The 25,452-nt window shown below is 39.1% G+C and overlaps 1 protein-coding gene across 4 annotated transcripts in view; it reads left to right on the top strand.

Moving 5' to 3' along the window:
• KCNMA1 (potassium calcium-activated channel subfamily M alpha 1) overlaps positions 1–25,452 on the top strand; it is a 378,417-nt gene that overhangs the window by 312,427 nt on the left and 40,538 nt on the right. For all 4 annotated transcript variants that reach the window (XM_030452777.1, XM_030452778.1, XM_030452776.1 and 1 more), the window contains exons 19-22: positions 6,352–6,445; positions 17,680–17,803; positions 20,545–20,769; positions 23,964–24,156. In XM_030452777.1, the coding sequence (XP_030308637.1) occupies positions 6,352–6,445; positions 17,680–17,803; positions 20,545–20,769; positions 23,964–24,156 (636 nt within the window). The remainder of the gene's footprint in view (positions 1–6,351; positions 6,446–17,679; positions 17,804–20,544; positions 20,770–23,963; positions 24,157–25,452) is intronic.

Here is a 25,452-nt window from a genome sequence, read left to right as displayed (position 1 = left end):
TGAACAAGAGCATGTGGAATCAAAATGGAAAAGTTGAAACTATTTAGCCTTACCAAAAGAGAAGGTATTTTGGTTCTGGCTCATGCTGTGCCACTGCAAGGAGAGTCTTGGGAAGGGCTGCCTCTGCCTGCATGGAATATGCCACAAGACATACACTGCTATGGGAGTTTAGTGCTTAATGGTCAGGTCTGGTGTCTGAAATTATCACTTACTGAGCTCCAGAAGAGACTGTAAAAGATTCTGATGTTTTGTTAAACAAATGGATTGGAGGGTGGCCAAGCATTAGTAATAGATTTTGATCTTCTATTTTACGTGCAAATACCTTGATTTAGGGGTGTAGATTTGTAAAGAGTATTTCCAATGTTATTGACATTATGTAAACTATGATGGAATTTAAAACTAGAAATGTAATGATACATTTCAAAGCAGTGAAATACATGCTTGACCAGCGAGTTGTGTAGGGAGACAAGTTTCTGGAGATGTATTTTATCATCCAAAATTTGTTTTACTGGAGGAGTATCAAAGATAAAGGTACAAGATTTGACAAAAACCCAGTAACTCTGAGGTAAACCCATTCACACTGCTTTTTCTAGGAGTAGCAGCAGGACTGATTCAGAGATTCTTGAATGGGAATGGATACTTTGTCACCAAATAGTTGAACCTTGTTGAAAAGTACATTTAAATGACTATTGTAATTCACATACAATCACCTGTTTTTCTGAGAAAGACACATTTTGTGCTTCAACACAATTAGCCATCATGCAGATGGTTTTTATGTATCTTTGCTGTTACCAGATAGTGTGTCTAGCTGATGGTAAAACTATATGCTCACCTCCTCAATGTTTAGCTACTGTCTTCCTAAAGTTCTTCTTGGAAACTTTAAGGCAATTGAAACATACAGAAAGGATGCTGCAAGATTATCTGTCCATAAACTACTCCCTACCTAACCTCCTCACTTCATAATACAGAATGTAAGATCTAAGTAATACACCTTCTTCTCCATAACATTCAGAATGAAACAAACATCAGGCAAAGATCATTACTTCATATTTGCACCAGGAAAACATATTACAGAGCTCTGGCTTTTACAGAAGATGAAATTTGTTGGAGGGATTAATACAGTTTTTTGGTTAATTACCTTTGTTATATTAGGAATGGAAGAATAAGAATCATACTTTCAAGCTAAATCCATACTTAGGAAAATAAATTCATGAGCTTTATTTTGGACATGTTACATATGACCTCCTGCAATTTACATTATTTAGTGCTTTTGAATACTCAACAACTTTTATGGAGGTTCCTAAACATCAATTTAATTCCATAAGTGTGCTTGCACAATTTTGAAGTGTTTAATTTATTCTTCTTGTTGTTCCTTCTTTATTTTCATAGCATCAGAGTGCTCTACCTTTCCCATCACTCTCAGAATGTTTAAAGGAATGAACATATTCCCCATCTGATAAATCTCAAAACCTTTATCAACATGTGGGAAATAAGTGTTGCCTTAGACACACTTACCTTAGGATGTGATTATTGCTTTAAAGATGATAATAATACTGTGAAATAGTCCTTTTATAAGTATTCTGTCTAAAAAAAGTCATTTGATAGAGAAATAAATAAGAAAGCTGCAGGTATAAACCTTTATTTCATCTGAGGAAAATGATACTTTAAGCTATAAAGTCTGTGATTCTACGTGCTATCAGCATCGATTCGTGCCTGTGGTTTGCAATAATCTGTAATACAAAGACATTAATATCAATTTTTTCTCATTATTTAGCAGTAAAGAATGCAGCTAGATCGAGTTACCCAAAATGTTCATATCAATTCAAGAATGCAACTACTAATGCACTGGTTGGTGCCAAGTCCACTGAAGGAATCCCGGAACCTGTTCCCCTTGTTAATAACCGTAAAGGGAGCCTCTTCCTCCCCAACAACCCCTCGCTGCAGCACCTTAACTTACTGAGTTCTGTGGAACAAGGAAAATCTTCCTACTCTAGATTGCAAAGGGCACTCAGCTTGCCTGTAAAATACCACTCCCACTCCCAAAAGCCTGGGATGAACCAAGATCTCCGTAGGTAGCCCTGTAGTAGGATGCAATGAGCAATACAGATTGGTTTGTGCATGGGTTTGCAGTCTGTTTTCACTGTGACAATGACATTACTAATGCTCTCTCTGAAGTGCTTACAGATGTGAGTTTCTCCAGATGTGGTAATTAATAAGTTAATCAAGATAGCCAGCCAACTAATGTTTCTGGGTGGTTTGTGCTTTACCTTTCCTATGGTTTATCTGCTCTGAGGCATTTACGTGCGAGGCACAATTAGTTTACCAGGTATTCCAGTTGCTGTGACATTGCAGTTCAGTAACATAGATGCTGTTTCATCTATTTTCATGATGCTGTGGCATCTATTTTCATTCCAACTTTTCTCCAGGTCTGAAAACCAGGGTCTGCAAACTGTTGTGCTACTGACCTGGGAGGGGCAGCAAAGGAGACAGATTTATTTCAAAAATGGTAACAAAATAACAAAGAAAAAAGTTATGAACTTGTCCACCCTTTCTGAAAGACATTCCTTTTATTTTCCCTAAAAAATGAAATGAGGATAAAAGTCAAGTAATATGTTGTTACAGATGTTCAGTTCCACATTAAGGCTGTTAAAATTACCAGCACATCTTAAATCAGTTTGTGGAACTATGTCACTGACATAATGAATCCTCTTTACTCATGAACAAGCAAACACGTTAAAACATCAGTGGAACTTTAATTTAAGCTCCAGCATAAACTGGAGCATCTGAAGCATTAGACTTGCCTGACATTTTTCTAGTACTGAGTCTTCCTGAACTGCAAAACTGGTAGGTTCTCTGCTTATTAGACAAGTTAGAGCACGGGGTTGTTAAAACAGTACATTAAGTGTTATACTTGGAGATGTGCAAACAAGCTCTTGGGTCTCATTAGAATTCAGAGGCTGGAGTGAGTTCCAAATCTATGAGGTTCTGTGTCCAGTTTTTGAACTTGTTTGCAATTTTCGTGGAATCTGGTAAAGAAAAACTGCTTAATACACAACTGTATTTTAATAGAAAGTCTGTAGCATAAAGACATCAGAAATACTAAAAAAGTGGGCACATTCTCATTAAGAAAAGCACTAGGTCAAACATACAGCATCAGAGTCAAGTTGGATATATCACAGCCCATTACTCAAAAATGGTTGCCTTTTATAAGAACAAGAAAATTTAAGAGTTCCTTTTAAATTAATGCAGACACAGGAACCATGAAACTAAAATGATATTTTATAGCTTTACTAAAAATTTTGCTAGATCTCTTTCTGGAAATATGCAGGAAAACGATGAGAGTATCTGAAGGATAATCATTAAATATGGTTTATATCCTACTTACTACTAAGAAGCTACTTGTGATTTATTGTTGCAACAGTTTTGGGAACCAAGCCACAGGTAATGGTGTCCATTATATACCATTCACATATTTCAGCTTCAAGGATTCCCTTCCCCCATTTTTTTTTAGCTGCATTTGTAAACTGCAGATGCCCTGTGAAGTCTGCACACAGGTTTTATTGAAAAAAGAAAAAAAAACCCCACGAAAAAACCCTAAAGCTCATTTGAATGGGATATGATTAAGATAGATCACTTTTCATGAGAATAAATGGCTTCCTTGGTTAAGCAAGACATTGTTTTAATAACAAATTGAGATCCTTCAGAAAGCTGTGTATTAATTAGTCAGTGACATTAACCTTGGACTTCCCAGGCAATTAGGGGCAGTAACATAGTTTGAATACAACAATATCAAAAGGGAGAGCTTGTTTGTGGTAAGGTAGTACCACACATAGCTGCAGACTGTGAGAAACCAAGTCCTAGGCTGACTACTTGTAAGACTGATTTTTTTTGACTGGTTGGCAGGAAAGCATCACCTGTTAGTGCTGGAAAACAGATGGTGGAACATTTAATACAAAAGATCCCTATTGTACTAAATTTCACTCTTAGAAGGAGCAGATAGAAGTCTTATGAGCTAGTTGAAAACTTGGAAAAGTATCATTTAATAGTGTTTACTATGGTTCCTGAAAATATTTCTGGAGTTGACTTGTGTTAATGTAAGATTCTGCACATGGTCCTGATGGCCATGTATATTCCTGAAGTTTTTCCAGCAGTATAACAGTACACTTCTGGTACAATAGTGAATCTGTTGACAAACATTCTGTAATCCCATGGCTGCAGATTAAATTAAATGGCATTTAGAATTTTGTCTACCAAGAGAGTGAAACGTATTGGTTGTAGCTGGTTTCTGGAAGGAACATTTTGTCTGGTTCTTGTTCCTTGGATCTTAGAAGTGGTGGGTTCATCAGATTTGAACTGAATATTTCCATCCTATAAAGAGCAAGAGAGCACAGTGAATAACTTGAAAGCAACCTATTGACTGGGTGGAACAGCGTGCAAATCATGCAAACAACTTTTTGATAGACAAGACCTGGCCATTTCCAAGCAAGTGATTTGCAGAGGGTGTTAGGAAGGGCACAAATACTTGTACTTTGTTATCATCAGAAATAGATAACACCAGCAAAATGATTCTGTGCATATTCCCTTCTTGTTATAAAAGTGATCTAGTTTAATCTGAACAAACTGTCACAGAAAGAAAATGCTAGCTTGTCAATATTTGAGAATTTTCTATGGGCTTACTCATCTCAGCCAAAGAAAGAATGGTACTTGGCTAATCAGGAGACACAGTTCCACTAGGACTAGGACTTGGAAAAAAATTCAAATGAGAAGGAAATGGCTTTCTCTTTGGGGATATTGCCTGAGAAGAAAGTGAAATTTCTCATTATTAGACAGTCATTGTTGTGATCTGACTATTACCTTTTATACCACTCTCTGGGGCATTTATTTTGGTGTTATCTTTTTTGTTTGTTTGTTTTTCTTTTGTGATGCTCTCTTTTGGTTTGATTCCTTTGATGTGTTAGGTGATGCCAGGTCATTTAAAAACACAGCCCAGCTGTCTTTTCAGGGCCCAGTCCTTTGGTCTTGACCAAGGCAAGATGAAGTTACATGGCAGACTTGGGCAAACAGGTAAACATTGCAAGCTAGAATGCAGTCCCTAATAAAAACAATGTTGGAAGAAGGTTATACCAGAAGGATACTGTTTAATTTTTTCCCAAATAAGCCTAGGGCAGGTGACATATATCCAGGTTTTGTTGTTGCTTCTACCCAGCTTGGTGCAAATAGAAGTCATTTCCAGCCTCTGCTTGTGCACTGCTCATGTGTATTAAGCTCTTCTAATATAGCTACTGCTACTACTACTAATCTCTTTCCTTTTAGCTTTAAAGAGACAGCTTCCTAGGCATCAGTTAGATTATCTTCCAGTTCATCTTTCAGTTAACAATAGGATGGAAAAATAAGTGTATTTTTTCTTCTGTGTTCAGCGTTAGTGTGAATTTGAGAAAGCAGGCGAGAGATAATTCCCTTGATAGCCCATGTAAACGTTATGTGAGCAGATTATCAAGTGGGGCAACAACCTTGAAAGAGTAATGGTGATGGTTAATTCTTAGAGAAGAGTTATCAAGCAGCAGCATTCGTTGAAGCAATTTGTCCTGTGGCATAGTTCATCCTAGAGGAGTTCAGGATGGGCAAAACCATGAGCGATTTTACATCTGGAAATCGATCTGTCATTGCAAACCCACCTCATCCTCATTACAAGACTGCATAACACGTGCATCCTCTGTTATCCAGGTATTGTCTCCCCGCTTCCATTCAACCTCATTCTGTTCACTCCTGTTAAAACTCCCTTTTGTGAGAAGGGCAGGACGATGAGGTCTGACTTGTGCTGGAGATGTGCGCACACTGGCAGGCTGCGCTCACATCCCCGACTAACTGAATCATTGAACATCAAGGCATTGAATATTTTACATCTCTTCACGAAGACTCTGTTGTTTGGCATGTGAGGAGCAAGGACGTCTGGTTCATTAGCAAAAGCAGGCTGGCAGCTGTTCTGTTGGTATTGCAAATAGGACTTCATCTTTCTGGGAATATAGCAGAGCACTAATTCCACCTTTCTGTAGCACAGATTAACTGAAAATAACTCTAAGAATAACCCGAATGCGGTTCCCCCGCCTTTGTTTTTGAAACATGAGACCAATTTGAACGCCTCTGTTCAAAACCCTGGTATTCTACCCTGCTTCTCCTTCAAACCAATCTCTTTGACTAACATGTATTTGATTTTTATTACTGTTGGGCCTATGTTAGCAGTGAAGTATCAGTGCGTGAATGGACGTAGAGTGTGTGTTCTTTGCTACTTCACTTGTATTTCAGGCAGCACTTAGAGCAGTGCTTAATCTCATGAGTTCCTTATATTTCCAGTTGAAGATGAGCAGCCGTCGACACTGTCACCCAAAAAAAAGCAGCGAAACGGAGGCATGAGAAATTCACCCAATTCCTCACCCAAACTGATGAGGTAAGACTGCAAGAAACTCATATCTTCATCTCCTTTCTTCCTGCCTTCTTCTTCTCCTCCCCCCACATCAAAAATAAGGGGAGAGGATGGGGGAAGAAAAAAAAAAAAGATTGTTAGATGGTTTCTGAAAGGCTGAAGTATTTATTCTGTCAGCTTGTCAGCAGTTAATGATAGAGCTGAAAAAAATTCTGTCATGAAAAACAGTTTGAAATGCTGTTTGAAAAATACATAGGCTTTAAAGTCTTAGCTGTCACCCTGTCCTGTCCGTGTGTAGTTCTTAAACAGCAGTGGCACTAATGATAGCACTAACCAATCAGGGGAACTCATGTGGTTAGTTTGCCTCAGGCAATTCTCTTTTTGTTGGATTCCCTCTGAGTACTGTTTTCTGTACTTAAGGCCATATGTGAGATGTATCATCACAATCAAAAATGAACCTGAGTATTACCTTCCTTTTATCCTGTCGATTGAAATCAAATTTCTGTTAATTGATTTAGACTGATAAAAAAAAGCCTAATAATCTATATACTTGCCAAAGCAAAGTTCAAAACTAATGCAGTTTTACTCAGGCTAAAAGCACATTAATTATGAAACAGAGGGATTTTTAAGAGGGTAGTATATACTCTAAGAGTGAGTGATGAAAACATCATCTTGTTAGTGATTTTTTTTCCCCCTGATGCTATGTGTACGTAATTTTGCACCTTTGCATAACTATGGAGGAATTATTACCTCCAAGAGATTTGTTAAAACTGGAGCTGCAATGAGAACTTGGAATCTAATCAAAGAATATGGCATTTGCATTCTGCCTCACTGTGCTTTACCTTTTGCCTGCTCAGCTCAGCCAGACCAGGTAGCTCCATGGAGTTTTTACAAGGACAGTGCTCCTGCTCTTGTTTCACAGCTCTAAAGCAGCCAGGCTGTAGAACCTCAGTCCATAACTTTATCCAGAACTGAGTACCACAGCAGAAATTTTCCACTACTTACAGAGAGAGAAAAAAATTCAACTCCTTTACATCCATAACCAGGTCTTACAGTCACAGAGGTTAAGTGAAAAAAATAATCTGAATACGTACATAATTCTTTGCATATATAAAATCATTCATGACTTTTGTTGTGGACAAAGATTTTGATCCTTTAACAGCTGTGTACCAGCTAGGTAATGTTCCAGGAGACTGGAATTTTCTTTGGCCAGCTACAGAAGCATCCATATTTGTTTGTTGTTACTGCAATGTAGGGCATGGCCAAGGACATAACTTCTACAAGTTGTCTTCATCTCTGTTTAGACTACAGAACCAAAAGTGAGATTGATTCACAGAGGAAAATGCACCCAGCTGTGGCTTTTTTTCCTCCTCTTGACCATCCATTTCTGTTAAATGTATCATTAAAAGTTCTCTGCCTTCCTGTTAGCTCAGCCTTGCCCATATGACACTGATTTACATGCTTGTTTACACTTTATGAGGAAGAATAAAATGAACAACACTGGCAAGCTTCTCATTTTTATGGTGTCAGTTGTAATGCTAGCATCATTTTCAATTTCCTTACTTATGGGCAGTCTTCTTATCTGGCACTAATATTTTTAAACACCTAAAGTTTTAACCATGTGGGAGATTCCCCTCCCTCACCAAATCCTAATTTTGGAGTAGTAGAAATAAAAAGAAAGAGAAGGGGAAAGAGAGAAAGAACTGAAACATTTGGAGCTGAGCACACTGTCCCTGTTTGCTATGTAAAGTATGCCTCATTTCTTTGATCTTGAGTAATAATAATTCTGGGGAGTTATACTGTTTTCATATGCTTCAAAGCTGTGTCAAAGTTTTGCTGCTTAAGGGTACTTCTTTATTCTATTGGCTCTTGGGTACTGAGATGACAGGTCCTCTGTACTAGGTGCAGGCTTTTTCAAGTCATAGCCTTCAGCAAAACATCAAATTACCAAATACAGGGTAACATACTTCTACACAAATGCCTTTCCTGTAGATATATTATACCATATATATTAAATACTTTAGTGTTACACGGTACATTTTATGTGCAATAGAAAGTGATGGTTTGAGGTAGCCTTAGGGGTACTTTTTTCCACAAGCAGAAAAAGCTAGTGTATACCATATCAAGTATGGTTTTTACAGGACTTTCTGCCCGAAGGCCTTTGTAAATAAGTAATGATCAACAGATTGGCTGTGGGTTTTTGAAAAGCATGCCTGTGTCAGTTTGCATGATGGGGGAAGATTTTCAAAGTGGAGCCTGCTTTCATTGCCTGCTGAAGAGGGACTGAGGGAGAGTAGTCATCCTGAGCCTGAGCTGTCTGCTCAGTAGCACATCAGAATTGCTAAACACAGGTCGAGCAGCAAGTGGAGAACTTGCCAGGCTTCCAAGCCCAGACATTGTTTTCTTCCTCTTCCCCCTCTCTGCTGAATTTATTCACCCACGCTGCCTCCCCACCCCTGTCCTCTCCCCAGACCCAACCATCTCTTTGTCTCATCCTTTATCTCTGCTGACCTAACTTTGGTTCAAGGTGCTAAATAAGAGAAAATGGATTGAATCAGAAGAGAACTCTGTTCAGCTTTATGTGTAATGGCCAAACCCTTTGCTCCTTGCCAATGAACAAAGGTGGGCTGTATTATCTGCTGCTTTGTATCCTCCTAAATTACCTCAAGTGACAGGTACTTGCTTTCCTGCCCAGAAATCTTTAGTGTTAATGTCAGCTAAAAGTACACAAGAGGTAAATCAGCTGAAGCACTCTTGTGTCTGTAGCTGATATTTATCTTTGCAATATTTTTCCTAAATTTACTTTAAAAACTCCTTTGCAAAGCCAGCTTCACCCCTGTCCCTCCCAGAGAAACGCCTGGCCACTTGGCAGACTTCTCAGCTCTGGTCCTGTAGCTAGAAGGGGGCCTGGAGAATAAGATGCTTGGAGCAGGTAAATGAGGAAAATGGGAAAAGTTCATTTATCACTGGTAACCAGAGTTGGGACTTCAGAATCACTCTCTGAGCAGCTCACAATTAAGATAAAGTTGAAAATGCTGCACAGATTTTAGGTCTGCCCAAAGGCTGGGATAAATCAGAGAAGAGGGTGTTATGTCATGAGATAAAACTTTATGATTTCTGCTATCCCTGGAGTAGAACAGAGGACAGAAGGTATGTCAGAGGAACAAGTTGTGTCATCCTTGGGACATCATGACAAGAGTTCTGACAGGTATTTATTTAGAACTGGTCAAAGGTGGGAATTTTTGAGATTTACTCACACTCAAGTAGAAAGCTGTACTACCAAATATGATCTTGATAGATAGATTGAAGGCATCCTTCTGACATTATTGTCTCTAAATGCCATTAAATTAATAACTGAAATAAATAGATGATAACATTCAACTGTTCTTTGTATATTTCACAAACTGTCTAGAGGCACATTTTAGAAAGTAATTTTTCTGCCTGTATCCTCCTGCATTGCATCAAAATATGAGCAGAATCACATTGGTGCAATACTGGAAGAATCTAATCAATCAGAAACAAATCTTTCAAATGCCAACTATAGCCAAAAATGCAAATTAACTAGAAAAATAATCAGCCAGTCTACATTGTCATGGTTCCTTTATATCTGGTTTCCAGCAACAGAAATCTGTACGTGGTACAAGAACATGGGTATTATTTTAAAATAACTTGAACTCCCAAAGGAATAACTGGATAATTGTCCTGTGGAGATAGGAACACAAGGACATTCTATTACAATAAGAAATAAAATTAAAATAGGCAGTGGAAGGAAAAAGAAGGAAAGCTTTGAGTAGCGGAGTGATCACATATTTGGTCTCCTTCCTCAAGAGATGGAGAGGAAAGTAGAAGCATCTGAGGCTTCTGGGGTCCTGCAGTGATATCCAGCCACCTGTTCATCACAGGTTTGAATGCTTGTTATTGGTGAGCAGCCATGTTACACACAAGGAGGTTGTGTTGCCCCAATATCAAACAGCAAAGCTGTTTGTTTTTTTTTTTTAAAAAAAAAAGTGTCATGTTGGATTCCAGAATGACCAGTAAAAATGTGAAAAGGCTTGGATATGAATCAAAAGAGCCACTTGAAAGGATTGTTGCTGGGGCTCAAGTCGGCACTTAATGCTTTGGTAGCTGCTACTGCATGAGTGGAATATCCTGACTTGAAGGAAATGTCAGCCCAGCTGAGTCAAACTACCTCTTAATGCAAGAACAAATAGCAGATGACAGGGCCCAAGGGGCCTGAAGAGCAAACAAATAGTTTGTCCCTGTCCACTCTGAATGTAGTGGTGTAGCTGACATAGGCCTCTAGACAAGCAGCATACTCAGCAAAGGGTCATTATCATTAGTGTCCCTGATCACATAAGAATCAGAGGCATCAGAGGACACTGGCTTTTCAGTGTGTTGCCAAGGAGAATTTCATAAGCCTGAGGATTTTTCTTGATCAAGGATCTAAAATAATTCCCAACCAAACCATAAAACTTGTGCTGAGTCTGTCAACACCCAGCTAAGTGACAGGGGAAGAAGTGAGCTCTTTGGCAGACGTTCCTGGAAACCTAATGAGATTATTTATCTGAAGTTAAGGAGGAAATCTCTTGTCTTTTTTCCTGAAGCTGGATAGCATATTCGAAGTATATGAACAATGTTCATGCACATTTATCTCCTTATCCACCCACCCAGCCCCATACACTCAAATGTACACACACATAGTTTTGCTGATGCCCCTTGGGATGAATTTGTATTGTCCCTCCATGAACTGAAAGTGTGAAGATATAAAAAAAAAAGAAAAAAAATGGGTAGAGGTTTAGAGGAGAACATTTCTCAAGCAAAAAAATGGTCAAATAAGTTAAATCTGATTGCTTTCCATACATCCCCTAAACCACAGATGAAGGTAAGATTTGAAGAGGTGAAAGCTCACGGATGAAGCAGAATACTGGTTTATATTTCTGTCCCTCAGCCTTGAGACTTCCACCTTTGTTAAGGATTTATAAGGCTGGTGATGCAGTGCTAATACACGATGATAAATAAGCTGCAACACAGCAGGTATTTAACAGCACCTTTTGCTCCTTCAGTCTGTTTTACAAGTTCACTACAAGCAAGGTGTGCAAGAGGAATAACTCAGTAATCACTGTGCTATTTTAGTCCTGGTTTTACCACAGTTACGGGGGGGTAGAACTTAACACAGGCTGACGGGGGGAGAATGCAAACTGGTGTTGCCAGTGGTAGTTGGGCTATAAACCAGAGGAATAAAAACAGCAGAAAGTTTTTTGCATGCTGTGAAATCTTGCACGAGTGTTTTTGAGATGAGAGAGAGCAGTCTTGGGAAAGTAAAAGAAAGTCAACAGGCTTTTTCAGAAAGTTCAGGGTAACAGAAAGTCCACTCAGATCAAGGCAATGGAAAGAACCTATTGAGCTTTAAACTGGGTTTAAAGAAAATCAGGTATTCTTATAAACTTTTAAGTGGTCAGAAACCATTCCTCTGCTTTGTGATGCCACTTGACACTGGGCTTGGTTTTTTACAAATGAAAAAGTATTTTTTCAGATATGTTCTCCTACCCCTCAAAGACTGCTGGTTCTGCAGCATGAGTAGATAAAAATGGGAAATATTAAAACCAGAAGATACACTGGCTGTTGCCTTGTCTCCTCATCATTACATTGCTCATATAAATGTCTAAAAGAGATAACTTGTTTGTTACTTCTCTATGTGAGCAGATTCATCCTTCAGAAGCGTATTCTGAGCATGTCCTGGGGTATCAAGATTCCTTAATGAGCAAGATCCTTACAGTAGTCTTAATGAATAAAAATGAACTCTTTAGTAAGGCTTCTGAGGTTTAAAAAAAAGCAACAAAAAACTGCAAAACAAACAAATAAACAAAAAAACAAACCAAACCAAACCTTCAGCAACATCTGGCCAGAGAGAAGGAAAGTTTTTAATATTATTAGCAGTGTAATTCAGCCCATGAGCTTGCACTGAGTACAAATCAGTGTATTAGGTAAATCCTTATTTGTAGATTTAGGGAAAAAGTCAATCAGTGTGCCAGCTTCTGAATGTGACAATGAAAGCATTTAACAGTAAACTGCAGGGTTTCTTTCTCTTGTTGCACTGCATTTTCTGCTCTAAAGCCCTGTGCATCTGAGCACTGAATCCTCTACAAATTTCCTTGCTGATTTACCTGTGAAAGGCAAGAGCAGGCAAGTGAGTGTCATCAGCCTAACACAGGTAGGCAACACCTCCTCATCCCAACCTCATGCCATCCACACAGCCCAGGGAGGGTCAGGGCGAGTGGCTAATGGTACCCGACAAATGTTGGGTGTATTAGTCACAAAACATTTGCTGAATTCCATCAGAATGTCGTGACAACCTTCCCAGCAAGTCCCAGGGAGCTGCTGGAGCCAGTGGAGTTTGCCTGTGACAAGCCATCACTCTGCCTTGGTTGAGCTTTATAGCATCAGTCAAAGCAGGCAGGAAAGATTGAAGTGACAGAGGCCCACTGAGTAAATAGTGAAACATGCAGCACATCATGAAATATTCAGCCAGGGTGTAAAAGCTCTAAATGCTTTTTCAATTATTAGCACCTGCACCCGCTGCATACATCTAACACTAACAGCATGTTAATTGCCACAATTTGTTAGGAGAAAGTTCAAAGGCATGAGACATTCTCTGCCGTGTCTTTGGTTCCCACCTTACCTTCAACAAGCCCGCTGTCTCTGTGTGCATCCACTCACGAGCACACATCCAGATCCATGCACAAAGTCAGGTGGGAAAACTTAAAATTCCTGGCCCAGACACAAAGTGAGCTGCAGGACCCCAAATCTGAAGCAGGAGACTGCTAAACATTGTTTTGTGGGCAAAATCCACTTATATGACTGTATTATTATAATACACATGTATGATATTATTATAACACATAGATGTATGTATTATAATACAACATATTATAAATGTTCTCTATATAATCTGCCTGATAAAGGCATAACTGGAGCCTTAACATGCACAGGCTGAAGAGGACTTCTGGTGTTCCCAGGGGCATTGGTTTGATATATGGAGAATTTCAGCGTGGGGCAGAATAAAAAGTAGCCATGAAATTGTTTTACTAATGTGCAAAGACTTACAGATTATTACAGTTTATTTTGAAACCAGACCAGATTCCCTGCTGATTGTATTCTTGTTCCTAGTGCTCAACATCTGGAGGAGTTTCACTGTAGATCTGTGTTGCTCTAATACTCAACTGCCTAAGAGTGGCAGCAGGAGAGTTAAGACCAAGGTGACAGAATCCAAGCTAAACAAGACTCATTTAATGGGGCAGCCACTTGGCTCCAAATGGGCTGTTCAGTTCTGCCCATCCCCACACGTTTGCCAGACTCAAAACCTCCTAATAAAGAAGTTTGAGTAACAAATGTGTGCTAGGAAAGCTGTGCTCTGGAATGTAATGTTGGGTTTGCTGGAAGGCAGATTTATAGTTTTGCTTTAGGCTGTTGTCTTCCAGGCAGGGTTTTTGAGTTGCTGCTGTGCTTGGCATTTAGGGTCATTTCCAAGTCTAATTGATCATACGTGGCATTAGAGGCTCTTTTGAAAAGACAGAATTTTCCTCTTCATTTTAAGTCGTGCCTATGTAGTATCTGCTGTAAGAACCAGAGGAGCTATTTTTAAACTGGGGTGATGGATGAGAGGAATTTAACTTCTGTTCCTTTGCACCTATACATGCTATACATGCATATAAATATATATATATATGCTTGTCTTTGCCTAGCTGGCATGCCCAAATGCTTTGGTCATAGCAAGCCATGAAAGCCAACACCTCAATTCAAACAAATGCTGTGGACTTGATTTGGTAAAAGCTGTTTTCTTCCTAGATTTGGAAGTTTTTCAAGCAGGTGACTTTACAGCCCTGGAGAACATAATAGGTGCAGCACTAATGCAAGCATTTCCACAGACCTGCCAGGGCCATCTTCAGGGGTGAGAGAGGCAGAGAGGCTCTAGAAACACGAAACCATGGCTTGGCTGTAAGGACAGCAACTGCAATGCTTTGTGTAATCTGAATTTTAATGGAGAGAGGGTGTCCAGACCCCCTCAGGCAGACCTGACAGCCTTAGCTTTTGTGTATCTGTCTTCATTAATTTATTTGTATTTGAAAAATGGGTTTAGATCATCAGATTAACAAGGCTGCCTATGTCCCAAGTAGTAGTACCATTTTATTACTGTATTACTTCATTAAATGGCCATGATTTTTCAGAAAAAAGAGCTCCAAAGATCGATTCAGGTTTTAAGTCCATAAACCAGCACATCTTCTAACATCTGAGGACAAAGTTGAACCTCAGTGAAAAATTTTCAACCTCTAAAGGCATCTTTTATGATAACTTTATAGAGACTGAAAAAATAATTCATTAGAGAGATGAAAATAATAGTTTAGCCCAGAAGAGTTAAATTTAATAAGCCCACTTATATGAAAACCCCACATGTTCTGAAACAGAAAGCAGTGACTAGTTTTATCTTGGTTTCTTTCTCAGGTAATAATCCATTCTTCTAGAATAGAATTGGTATAATACTATTTGTTAGCAGACTTTCTGGTTGTGTGATTCATCCTTTTCCCTTCTTTTAAGGCTACCATTTACTGTACAGAAACAGAGGATCCTAGCAATTTATCCTATTGCAATTAAGTGCAATAATAAAAATAAAAATTAAAATTAAATAGTAATAATAATAATAAATTAAGTCACCATTTGTTTACCAAAATCTTCAATAGGGAGCTACATCTGATGATTCATGTTCTTCTCCCCTGCACAGTTCTATTTAAACCTCAGATAACTGGAAAACATACCAGTGAGGTGAAATACTGATAGATCTGCTTTGAATATTCCCTTTTACAATGCAAGACCCTTACCCAAGAGAGACTTCCACCAAGCTTGAAGCACTCACACACTAAAAATTGCCATAGACTTCAAGGCAGTTGACCATAATTTGCTGTCAGATATCTGTTATTACCTTCTTTGTTACAAAATTCCTTTCAATTTGTATCATTCCTGTGACTGGGATCAGAGTATTTTTAAATATTCATTTGTGTGAAAGCTTCAGATGATCTATTTAGTTTTAAATCTCAGACCAGAAAAGAAACACTGATTAGAAAATGAGACTGTGGCATTTCTACAAACTGATTCATTATGGTTTCTCTGATGAAGGGGAAGGGAAAATTCCTTCCTATATGCATCTAATTTCTGAAAGAAAAAGGAGGCAATTGGATCAGTGAGCTGGGCTTTGTCTCCCTGTTGTGCTATGAAAGGCTGGTGGAGAAATGTGTTGGGAAAGTTCAGGAGGGAAAAAAACCCAAAACCCAGAAAGAATGAAAAAATATTCTCAGTGGAAACTCCTGGAGATTCCTAACCTTTTGGCTAATGTTCTTATTTTGAACAAGAATTTCTTCAAAAGAAAGAATTTCTCTATTTTTTCTTGAAATCCAAAACAAAACAAAAATCCCAACAGTCTTCAGGACAGCTTTTGCACCCAGCAGTCACCTCTGCTTCCCACAAAAGAGGGAGCACACTTGTACAAGGACTTCCATTACTAGACCTGGAGGATGGTCAGAGACTCCAGGGAGTTCCCCAGGGACTCCTCTGCTTTCAGACTGATAGTGAAGTGCACTGAACTGTGTCTCTGGTGAGTGAATGGGGACAAAAAAAAAAAAAAAAAAAAAAGACTTGGAAAGCAGTTTTTCTTTTTCTAGATGAGTCTGATGATGCCTTTGCCATGCAGGGCATTGCTTTTTCTTAGAGATTCAAGAGATTCTGGTTTAAATGGAACATTGTGTCAATGGTTTCTCAAGTCTTTTAAGCCACCTTCTTAGGGATTTGACCTTGAATGAACTGAATGAGGATTTCCTACTGATCTGAATGGATTTATAATCACTGGCTGTAAAATGACACAAATTATTCACCCTGATGGAATTAGAGGGGATACTTTTCTTATGGATGCAAGCCTATTTTAAGCAAGTTATTTTATTGTATTATATCCAGGGTTAATTGATCTATATGACAGAAAGCATTCAAAGGCTGCTTTAGCAGGCAATGCAGAAGAGGGCTTCTGAGCACAGGCTTCCTTTAAAAGCAGGAAACTTCCCAGTTTTGAGAGTTGAGCCCATCTGGGCATTTTTTAGCCTTCCAAAGGCAAAGAGCTTTAACATCTGGCTCCCTGTTGGTACACTGTAATATTGTCTTTGAAATGTTCTAATTCTGTATCAGGGTATTTCCAGCATTCTTGACAAAAACCTTAAGTAAAGACCTCAGTTTTGCAGACAGAGCTCTCTTCCCTTCTTGCAACTAAGATTTTAGGCTCACATTCCCCTCACATTATAAATACATCTCCTAATGCTGCTGGATAACACAAGCACTTAGGGGTCCTCACAAGAATCTGAGAGTGTTGGAGTCACCTATTATTTGGGTTAATATATGATTTTGGCACATAACTTAAGGAACTGTCTGTGTCTGTGCTTAGATATAACTATTCTGCTGAAGAGCCAGTTTATAAAAGTGAGCTTTATTTGCTTCTTTTAGAAGTCTTGCACTTTAAAATCTTGCTGCAAAAATCCTTAAAAGGTTATCACAGGTAGAGTTGTCAGAGAAAATGGACATTGTTGTTTGGTATTAAAATCATGTATTCCAGATGTGGGCATTTGTTAGTCAGTCTGCTCTAAAATGACATCCTGTTGAATCTTTAAAGGGCTTCAGTTTGGGAAAGCAAAATATGATTGGGCAAATTGCTAAAATATTTAAAGTGCAGCCTGTTAAAGCTTTTAGTGAGAAGAGCATCACGTCAGGAATTGTATGTGGTAAAAGCAAGTAATTGGCTTTCTATACTTCTGCCAGTCAGTCAGCATGGGGCTCTGTTCCTATCCCTTCTACTTCATTGCAGATGCTAATAGCAACTCTGGTATTTGTTTTGTGGAGGGGTGGGAGTGGAAACAAAGAAAAAACTTTTATGGATGTGATGGTGTTAGAAAGCCCTGTTTAAAATGCTGTGGTTATTGGTGTAGACAGGGCATAGAAGATCTGCAAAACAGCAGCCAAAATTGTTTAATTACCTTTTGGTTTATTTTCAGCTTTTGTTCAGAAGTGCCTGAATTGACAGCACGTTGAAGTGTAAATAAATTTCTTCTTTTTTTGTTTTTTTTTTTTTTTTACTTTTATCCCTCCTTGTACATAGCTCCTGGGATATCTTTCCATCCATAATTCATAATATTTTCCATTTATGTTGTCCTCAACTTGTTTTTCCCCAGGCATGACCCCTTGTTAATTCCTGGCAACGAGCAGATTGACAATATGGATGCCAATGTGAAAAAATATGACTCTACAGGGATGTTTCATTGGTGTCCAGCCAAGGACATTGAAAAGGTCATTTTGGTAGGTATTGATGATGAGTTGTGCTGGAAAAGAGGTTATTTGAACCATAGAACGGATGTCTAATGGATTAATGAATTAATCTATTATTAAATCCATTGTATTGAAATCAGAAACACAGTGTGGTGAAATCAAAGCTAGAATTTGGGCTAAAGAACTGGGATTATATAACTGTATGCTCAGTGCAAAAATAAAAAACTAGTCCAAAGTAGGCAATTACTTTTTTATAAACTGAAATTTGCATATTGAGTCTAAACCTGCAAATAATTAAGATTGGACATATTGGAAGGTTTAAATACACCCCTTTATCTCTTTACAGAAGGCAGTGATGACTGTAGTACAGGCAAGTGTTGCTTTGCACTATCTCTTATTTATTTCTGTGAATTTTTCTCTCTTAGAACTTCTCTCAGTTTCCAGCAGTGCCAGATGCCAAATAATCCAGAGGAAGCAGTCCTACTTCTCTGTCTTTCTAGCCCATTACAGGGAGCCTGCTCTACATTGGTTTCATTTGTTGAACAGGGGAAACCATCAGACTGACTCAATCATTAAAAATAACTAGAAGGTCTATCAGAGTCTGGTTTGCTCAGTGAAAGTTTGTGCCACTTGTGTTCATCTCCTCACACCTAAGAGTAACAAGTAACTAACTCCAGATCTCATAGGCAAAACTGATGATATTTGAAATGAACTCCCTGGTGGATCTTCACTTTGTCACCCTTCATAAAGCTTTTCCTGAGCCTGCTCTCTTAGATTTCCCTGCACTGTGGTACAGCCTAACTGATGATGGTGACAGCCCTGGTTTGTTCTAGCAATGAGGGGTTAAAAGCTTGTCTCCACTCCTCCTCAGGGGTTTCTGTAATAACCATGACATTGCCTGGAATTGCAATATCAGTGTTTAAACAGGCAAGTGAGTCAATTCCAAATTCTAGAGACTGAGCTGGAGTTTGGCTGAGCAGCTTTAAATAGGCTTCAGCAGGCAAGGAGGGGCAGCCCTGCTCTTTGTAACAGACAGAGAGGGAAATCAGCCTTCATGTTCTAAACACATTTCAGTAGAAAACCTTTACAGGCTGTCCCACTTTGAACAGTGTTTCTCCAGAAGGATGCTGTGCATTTATCATCTCTTGGTTATGTCACATCAGTTGATTCCCCCTAATAGCCTGGGTGAACCTGGCCAGGTTCTTTCTGCTTCATGCATCACCAAGGAAGACACTGCCAGCAAAATTCTTCCCTACACCTTTTCAAACTCACTGTCCATGATTCAAAGCAATGGAAATTTAACACTCTCCTTAGAGACCACACAAGTACAAATCAGTTCATTAGTGAGACCTGATGGTGCCACAGAAATCATTTTTCTGGCCAAGGGGTTTTTTTGGCTCTGTGACATCCCAGGACTATGAGGCAGTAAGAACTTTTTTTGATCAGTGACTACAGAGTGGCATTTTTTAAAGATTCTTTCAAGATTTAGGCTTTGTCTTTTAAAGTCTGAGTCCTCCAGACCTGGAGGCAGAAGTGTGGGACAACTTCCATGCTTCCCTGGAGCACTCACTCACGTGTTCTGCTGTTTTAAGGGCCAAGACCAGTCTGTTCATAGAGTTCTATGAGAATCAGTGTAATTGTCCTGGAGAAGTGGAAAGCTCATGGATTTTTTAACTGATGAGAAAACTTGTAGTCAGAGTATTTGGTGTTCCTACATAGGGAACACCTCTGCTGCAGATTCCAATCCATACATTTGGAAAACAGACTTGTAGTATGGATAAGAGAGAGAGAAATTAACCTTCCACTATTTCTTTGTTTCATTCATTGGCAAAACTTGTATGTAATGGTACTGAGCATACAACTTCTCAGCAATATGATGTCAGTGGATATGCAGCTACTTGATGGAGTGCAATAGAACTATGACTGGCTCCAGAAATGAAGGTCATTTTTTTCCTAATGACTTTATTTAATCATCTTGGTGTTTGAGTTGCCTGCTCAACTGACATTACCACTGATGAAATTTCTGCAAAAAATTTATTCTTGTCACCAAGACACAAAGATAATTCTCAACATCATTCAAATGCTCTATGAGACTTTTTTTCCTTCTATCTATTCAACAACCCAGGCAGTCCTGTGGGCCTGAAAAGTTTGTATTAGTCACAATCATGCACTCTGATTATTTGTTACTGAGATAAGCTCTGTGGAAGGTGGTTGGCATCCATTACAGAGCAGAGAAGTGTAGAACAGTCTTTGATTGCTTCTCAGGACAGCAGCAGCTTGTCCTAAGAACTTTGAATCTAAGAAAAATCAGGTCCTCAATTCAGAAGGCACATGCAGAGCCATAGAGCCCTGCTGAGACCACTGGGCACTCACATTTTCCTTTTCAGATTGGTCCTGAGAGAAATCCACTGGTGACATGTCAGCTAAGACATGGGTTGGCATCTCTTTTCTAGAATCCTTCTGATGGTTAAGTGCACAGTTGGTCAAGTTCTGTTCTCAGCTAAATCCATAGTAGTTTGATTACAGCCAGAGCCTTTAGCCACATGTGCAGAAACATACACAGGACCACAATTTGGCCAATAAATGAAATTTTCCTCTGCTGAGCACATTTAATGAAGGACAAATAAGGGTAAAATTAACAACTGGGAGCAAACCACTTCTTTGTGCATGAACAATATTGACAGTTGTGTTTTTCCTCATTTAAAACTCAATATACCATTTAAGCTTCCCTTTGTTTCACTTCTCCCTTGTCTTTTTGTTTTGTTTTTTAGACTCGGAGTGAAGCAGCGATGACGGTTCTGAGTGGCCATGTAGTCGTTTGCATATTTGGAGATGTGAAATCTGCTTTGATTGGATTAAGAAATTTAGTGATGCCATTACGAGCCAGCAACTTTCACTACCATGAACTCAAGCACATTGTGTTTGTGGGGTCACTTGAATACCTGAGAAGGGAATGGGAGACACTGCATAACTTCCCCAAGGTTTCAATCTTGCCTGTAAGTCCAAAGCCATATATTACTGATGCTTTGTTATTTAGGACACCAACTGGATAGATTCATATTGACTTTGATCTTAGGCTTTTTTTTTTACTTTTGTCTATTTCTGGGCCTGAGGACTTAGATTTTCCCTTTACTGTGTCCATGAAAACAGAGCCCTGTGAGACCTTATTAGAAGATATTTTCCACAGTGCTGGCTTTCTCCTCATCCTCATCGGATGAATTTCAGCTGCTATCAGATCTATTAAGTGTGTTGCATATCAAACAATTGCTGTGGTGCACTGCAGGCAGCCAGTTCTGGTGGGGTGATTTCCCTGGCAGAAGGAGAAGGGGTTATTTATCAAGAGTTATATATTTATATCCATGAAACCTTTGAAAAAAATCATTGTTCCTCTATCTATATCCTAAAATCTATATTCCTAACAACTTCCTGTAGTCTGGCCTGCTTTTTAAGGAATGTTGCCATGGCATTTCAGCTCAGAGTCCTGCCATCCTCATGCATGGAACTACACCCAGATCCTGGCCCTTTTGAAACTGATGAGAAGCTCCTATTGACTTTAGTAGGGAAAACCACTGAAAGCAAAATTCTGAGGTCCTTTTCCTCCTATATATCATTATAATTCACTCGTGTCCAAAATATAGAAACACAAGCTCCAACCCAAATAAATGAAACCCTCAAGCCTAGGAATCTTGGGTGGTCATAGCTATAAATGACCCACAGAGATGTAGGCAGGAGGGAAAGGAGCCCACGATGTGAGTATGAAAAAGAATGCTTTGGATTTTAGAGTAAAGTAAATTTGAACTTAAAGAAATCAGTGATGGATGTAAGCAGAACTGAATAATTGGTAAAATAGCTATAGGATGGAACGACTGCCTTCACTTTCTGATTAATTCAGGCTGTAGGTCTGTGCTACTGTAAATGCAGTTTTAGTGGTAGCCCTTGGCTTTTTTCTGTAAACTGATCCAACAGATGGTGTCTCAAGCTTCTCTGCTGTCACAAAAAGGGTGTCAATATCAGATTTAGTCAGTTAATATCTCCCTCTTCCTGCCAATCCCTTTTAATCCCAGGCATTGTGAAGGCTAAAGACTAAGGAAGCAGAATTAAATTAATACCATTGAACTGTGGGGCAGAAAAGAATCCAACCTTTGCTTCCAAACTGGCTGCTATCTGCTGTATATACATTACTGTGATGCAGATTTCTAAAGTTTTGATTCTGCATTCCAAATAGACCATAAATATGCCCTGCCTTTACATTCCTCAGTCAGTTTGAGTAGTTAGAGTAGTTTTGAACTAATGTCAAGTTAAACAACTTAAATGCACCATTTAAAATCTTGGATATGTAAAGAAATTGTATCTTAAACAGTAATCAAGGGTGCTGAAGACTGCACAGAGTTCACTGCTGCTTTTTCTTTTGTGTTGTTTTTTTTTTTTAAAGCCTATTTTGTTAAAACTACTTCAGTATTTTTCTGATCTAATTATAGTTATTTGAAAGTCTACTAAATTTTCTAAAATCACACTGGCAGGAATCATGTATTTCTACATGATTTCCTATTTCTCTCCACTCTGGTTTATGGGGGAAAATTCACAGCTGATACCTGGCAGGGATGTACTTATTGAATATAAAAACATGTGTTCAGGTTTTAAAGAAGGAGGGAATTACATTTCAAGTCTGCATTCAAAGAGACATATCAGCTGCTGAGTAAACTCTTAAAGAAGTAGGCAAATGCCAATTTTAAATATCCTCAGGCAGCCTCAGTACTGTCCCTTTGCATAAAATCATTAGCAGCAAGCCTTTAATTAATTACATGATTGCATATTATTTTTCCCCACAGGAATCCTGCTTCACTTGGTGCACAGTAGAGACACAAAGGACAGAGCTAGGGTTGCAGGAGTAATCAGACCCTAACTTTTGAGTACTTTATAACTAAATCATATCTGTCTGATAGATACTTGTAGAGAAACAAGATAAACCAGGTGCCTTGAGTTGCCAAAGAGTGGGTGTGAGTCCACCTGTGCCTGGTTAGGAGGGCAGGCCCCCTATTACCAGGGGGCCAATAAAGGTGGGACACACACCCACAGAGGAAGCTCACTCTGGTGCGAGGCATGGAAGAGACCAGCAGCTCGTCGAGCTTCAGGAGCAAGAATGGCTCCTCCTGCTACAGATACTGTTTTCTGTGAGGTTTTATTCCTGAAATTATTTGAACAGCCAAGCTGGTACCTGAAACCAGGTGGCAATGCCTGCTTAAGAACTGAGCTCTGCCTTCCCTTTGTGCATTTGAAATCCACTTTTGCACTGAATATTCTCAGTAGAGCTCAGCAAATGTTCACTGGTCAAGAGGTTAAAGAGTAGGGGTTTGGTTTTATGGAATTTGGTGTGTGACAAGGGGACAGCTTACTCTTCCCATCACCATTAGAGTCTAAAAAACCCAAATCAGGTTAAGTGTAGTGTCTCAGTTATGTTAACTCTGAAAAAACCCCAGCAACTACCACATGATCTTATTTTAATTGTCACATTCATTGATTAAGAATTGTGGAAGCAGGGAATGTTGCCTGAGTTGTACCCATTAAGTCTTGTTTCTATTTCAAAGGATTTAACCACACAACTTTAAAGATCAATGTGTTTTCCTTCTAGAAGCACCAAAAACAGGCACTGAAAAGGATTAACCTTTTTTTGTGTTGCTTGGGGTACCAAAAAACAGCTTTATCCTGATTGCATTTCGAATGTGTAGGACACATAATGCTTCCCTGTTTAAATTGCTGTTCTTTTGCCCAAGACCATTGTGACTTGGTGGTAGATAAATGGACATTTAAAACACACCCCTTGTTACATTCAGAGAGCCAGAGGTTGTCTTAAATCAAGACAATTTCCAATCACTGATGAGATGTAGAACGCTGGCATTATTCCTGTTTTTTGTTTGTTAGGAATAGCTTGACTGAGTATTGAGCCTGAACCTAAAATGCTGCCATCAGCACCAAGTACCCTTTAGATTAGCACACATCTCCTATTCCCTGGCACATAGTTACACCAGCTTAATGTCAGAGCATAAAAAACCTACTTGTTAAATAATTTCCCAAAGCTCCTTCTCAATCTTTAATTTGTTTTTCTTTATTTTTTTTTTTCACTCCCCACTCTCCTACCCTCCCTCCCTCCTCCTTTTCCTTTTCTTTTTTTTTTTCCCCCTCTCTGCCAAAGGGTACACCATTAAGTCGGGCTGATTTAAGGGCTGTCAACATCAACCTCTGCGACATGTGCGTTATCCTGTCAGCCAATCAGAATAATATTGATGATGCTTCGCTGCAGGACAAGGAATGCATCCTGGCGTCACTCAACATCAAATCTATGCAGTTTGATGACAGCATTGGGGTCTTGCAGGCTAATTCCCAAGGTAAGGACTGCCCTATAATACTTCTCTGCGGTGCCTACAGGGGACAGGACCTGGCAGGAAGAATATCCCTCACTCAGTAATTCAAAGAGCCCTACATCAGCTTGCTTGACAGTTAAACCTGCTGATTGGTATGATGGCTTTTAAAGGGACAGCCCTGTAATTTCTCTGCTACATCACAAAGCACATCTTGCAGAGGGAAAAAATGAATGAAAGTGAAACTGGCTTTTTTATCTTTTTCCCTCATTTTTAAAATTTTCCTTAAAAAAACCCCACAACATATAGAATCATTGCTTGCTCACCCTGCCCTCCTCTGTGGCTTTCTCACCAGGGCAGTTGCTGTTATCTGGCCAAAGGTAACTCAGACTTACTTTGGAATACCTGAAGCCTCTAACAGGATTTCTCTTTTATGTAAAGCACATTGGAGACAGAGAAAAAGAACTGAATAACACAAACCAATTTCTCTTTTATGTAAAGCACCTTGTAGCCACAGAGAAAAAGAACTGAATAACACAAACCAACAAGTAAAGTAACAGAACAAGGATTTGAATGTAAGCATTTTACTGTTCCTGTGCCTCCTTGCTCAGAAAGCCATTTAGAATTAACTCCAAACTGATTTCTTCCCGTGGCTTGACATGCACTTGTCCCATTTAAGGACACAGAAGAGAATCCTTCAGTCTTTGCTGAGAGCAGGGGACTGATTCGCAGGTAGCCAAAGGCTATTTTACACCAACCCTGCCTGTGCAAACCAGCTGCAAAGCACTCATAAGCACCCTGGCAAAGACCATCAGTGTAAAAACAATCATCTTCCCACCCCTAAAGGGTCTTGCAGCTTAGGAAGTCTACCTTAGCTAAACCTATGAAATGGTGCAGTAAATTCCCTCTGGATCTGGTCCTGCTAGAAATGTAGGTGTAGAGAGCACAGAGTTTGGTCTGCAATTTCCCACTGAGCCTGACCCAGAGATAGTTTTGTTTCTCAAGGACTGTGAGAATTAAGATGAAGTTCATTTTATTCTCTCTGCACTTCAAGCAGGGAAGCTGAATGATAAGCCAAAAAGCAGGGGCAGTGGTGCAACTTTTGAATATGTAAACTTGAATGTAGAAAACTCTTTCTTAGAATCTGGAATTCCAGAATACTGAAATGAAATTGTTCCAGGAAGCTAAAAATCTGAAATTTTCCAAGTCAGGTCAGATAGTTCTCTGGACAGCAAGTTGATCAGAGAAATGGTGGAAAGAAGTGTGGTGGTTTTTTTTAATCCCATGGGTCTATGAAATTTCAAATCTGTGACCTGGAAACCC

This window comes from Calypte anna, chromosome 6 (assembly GCF_003957555.1).
Source record: "Calypte anna isolate BGI_N300 chromosome 6, bCalAnn1_v1.p, whole genome shotgun sequence".
NCBI classification, from domain to species: domain Eukaryota; kingdom Metazoa; phylum Chordata; class Aves; order Apodiformes; family Trochilidae; genus Calypte; species Calypte anna.
Note: the sequence above shows the minus strand (reverse complement) of the source record. Positions and strands in the feature narration are given on the sequence as shown.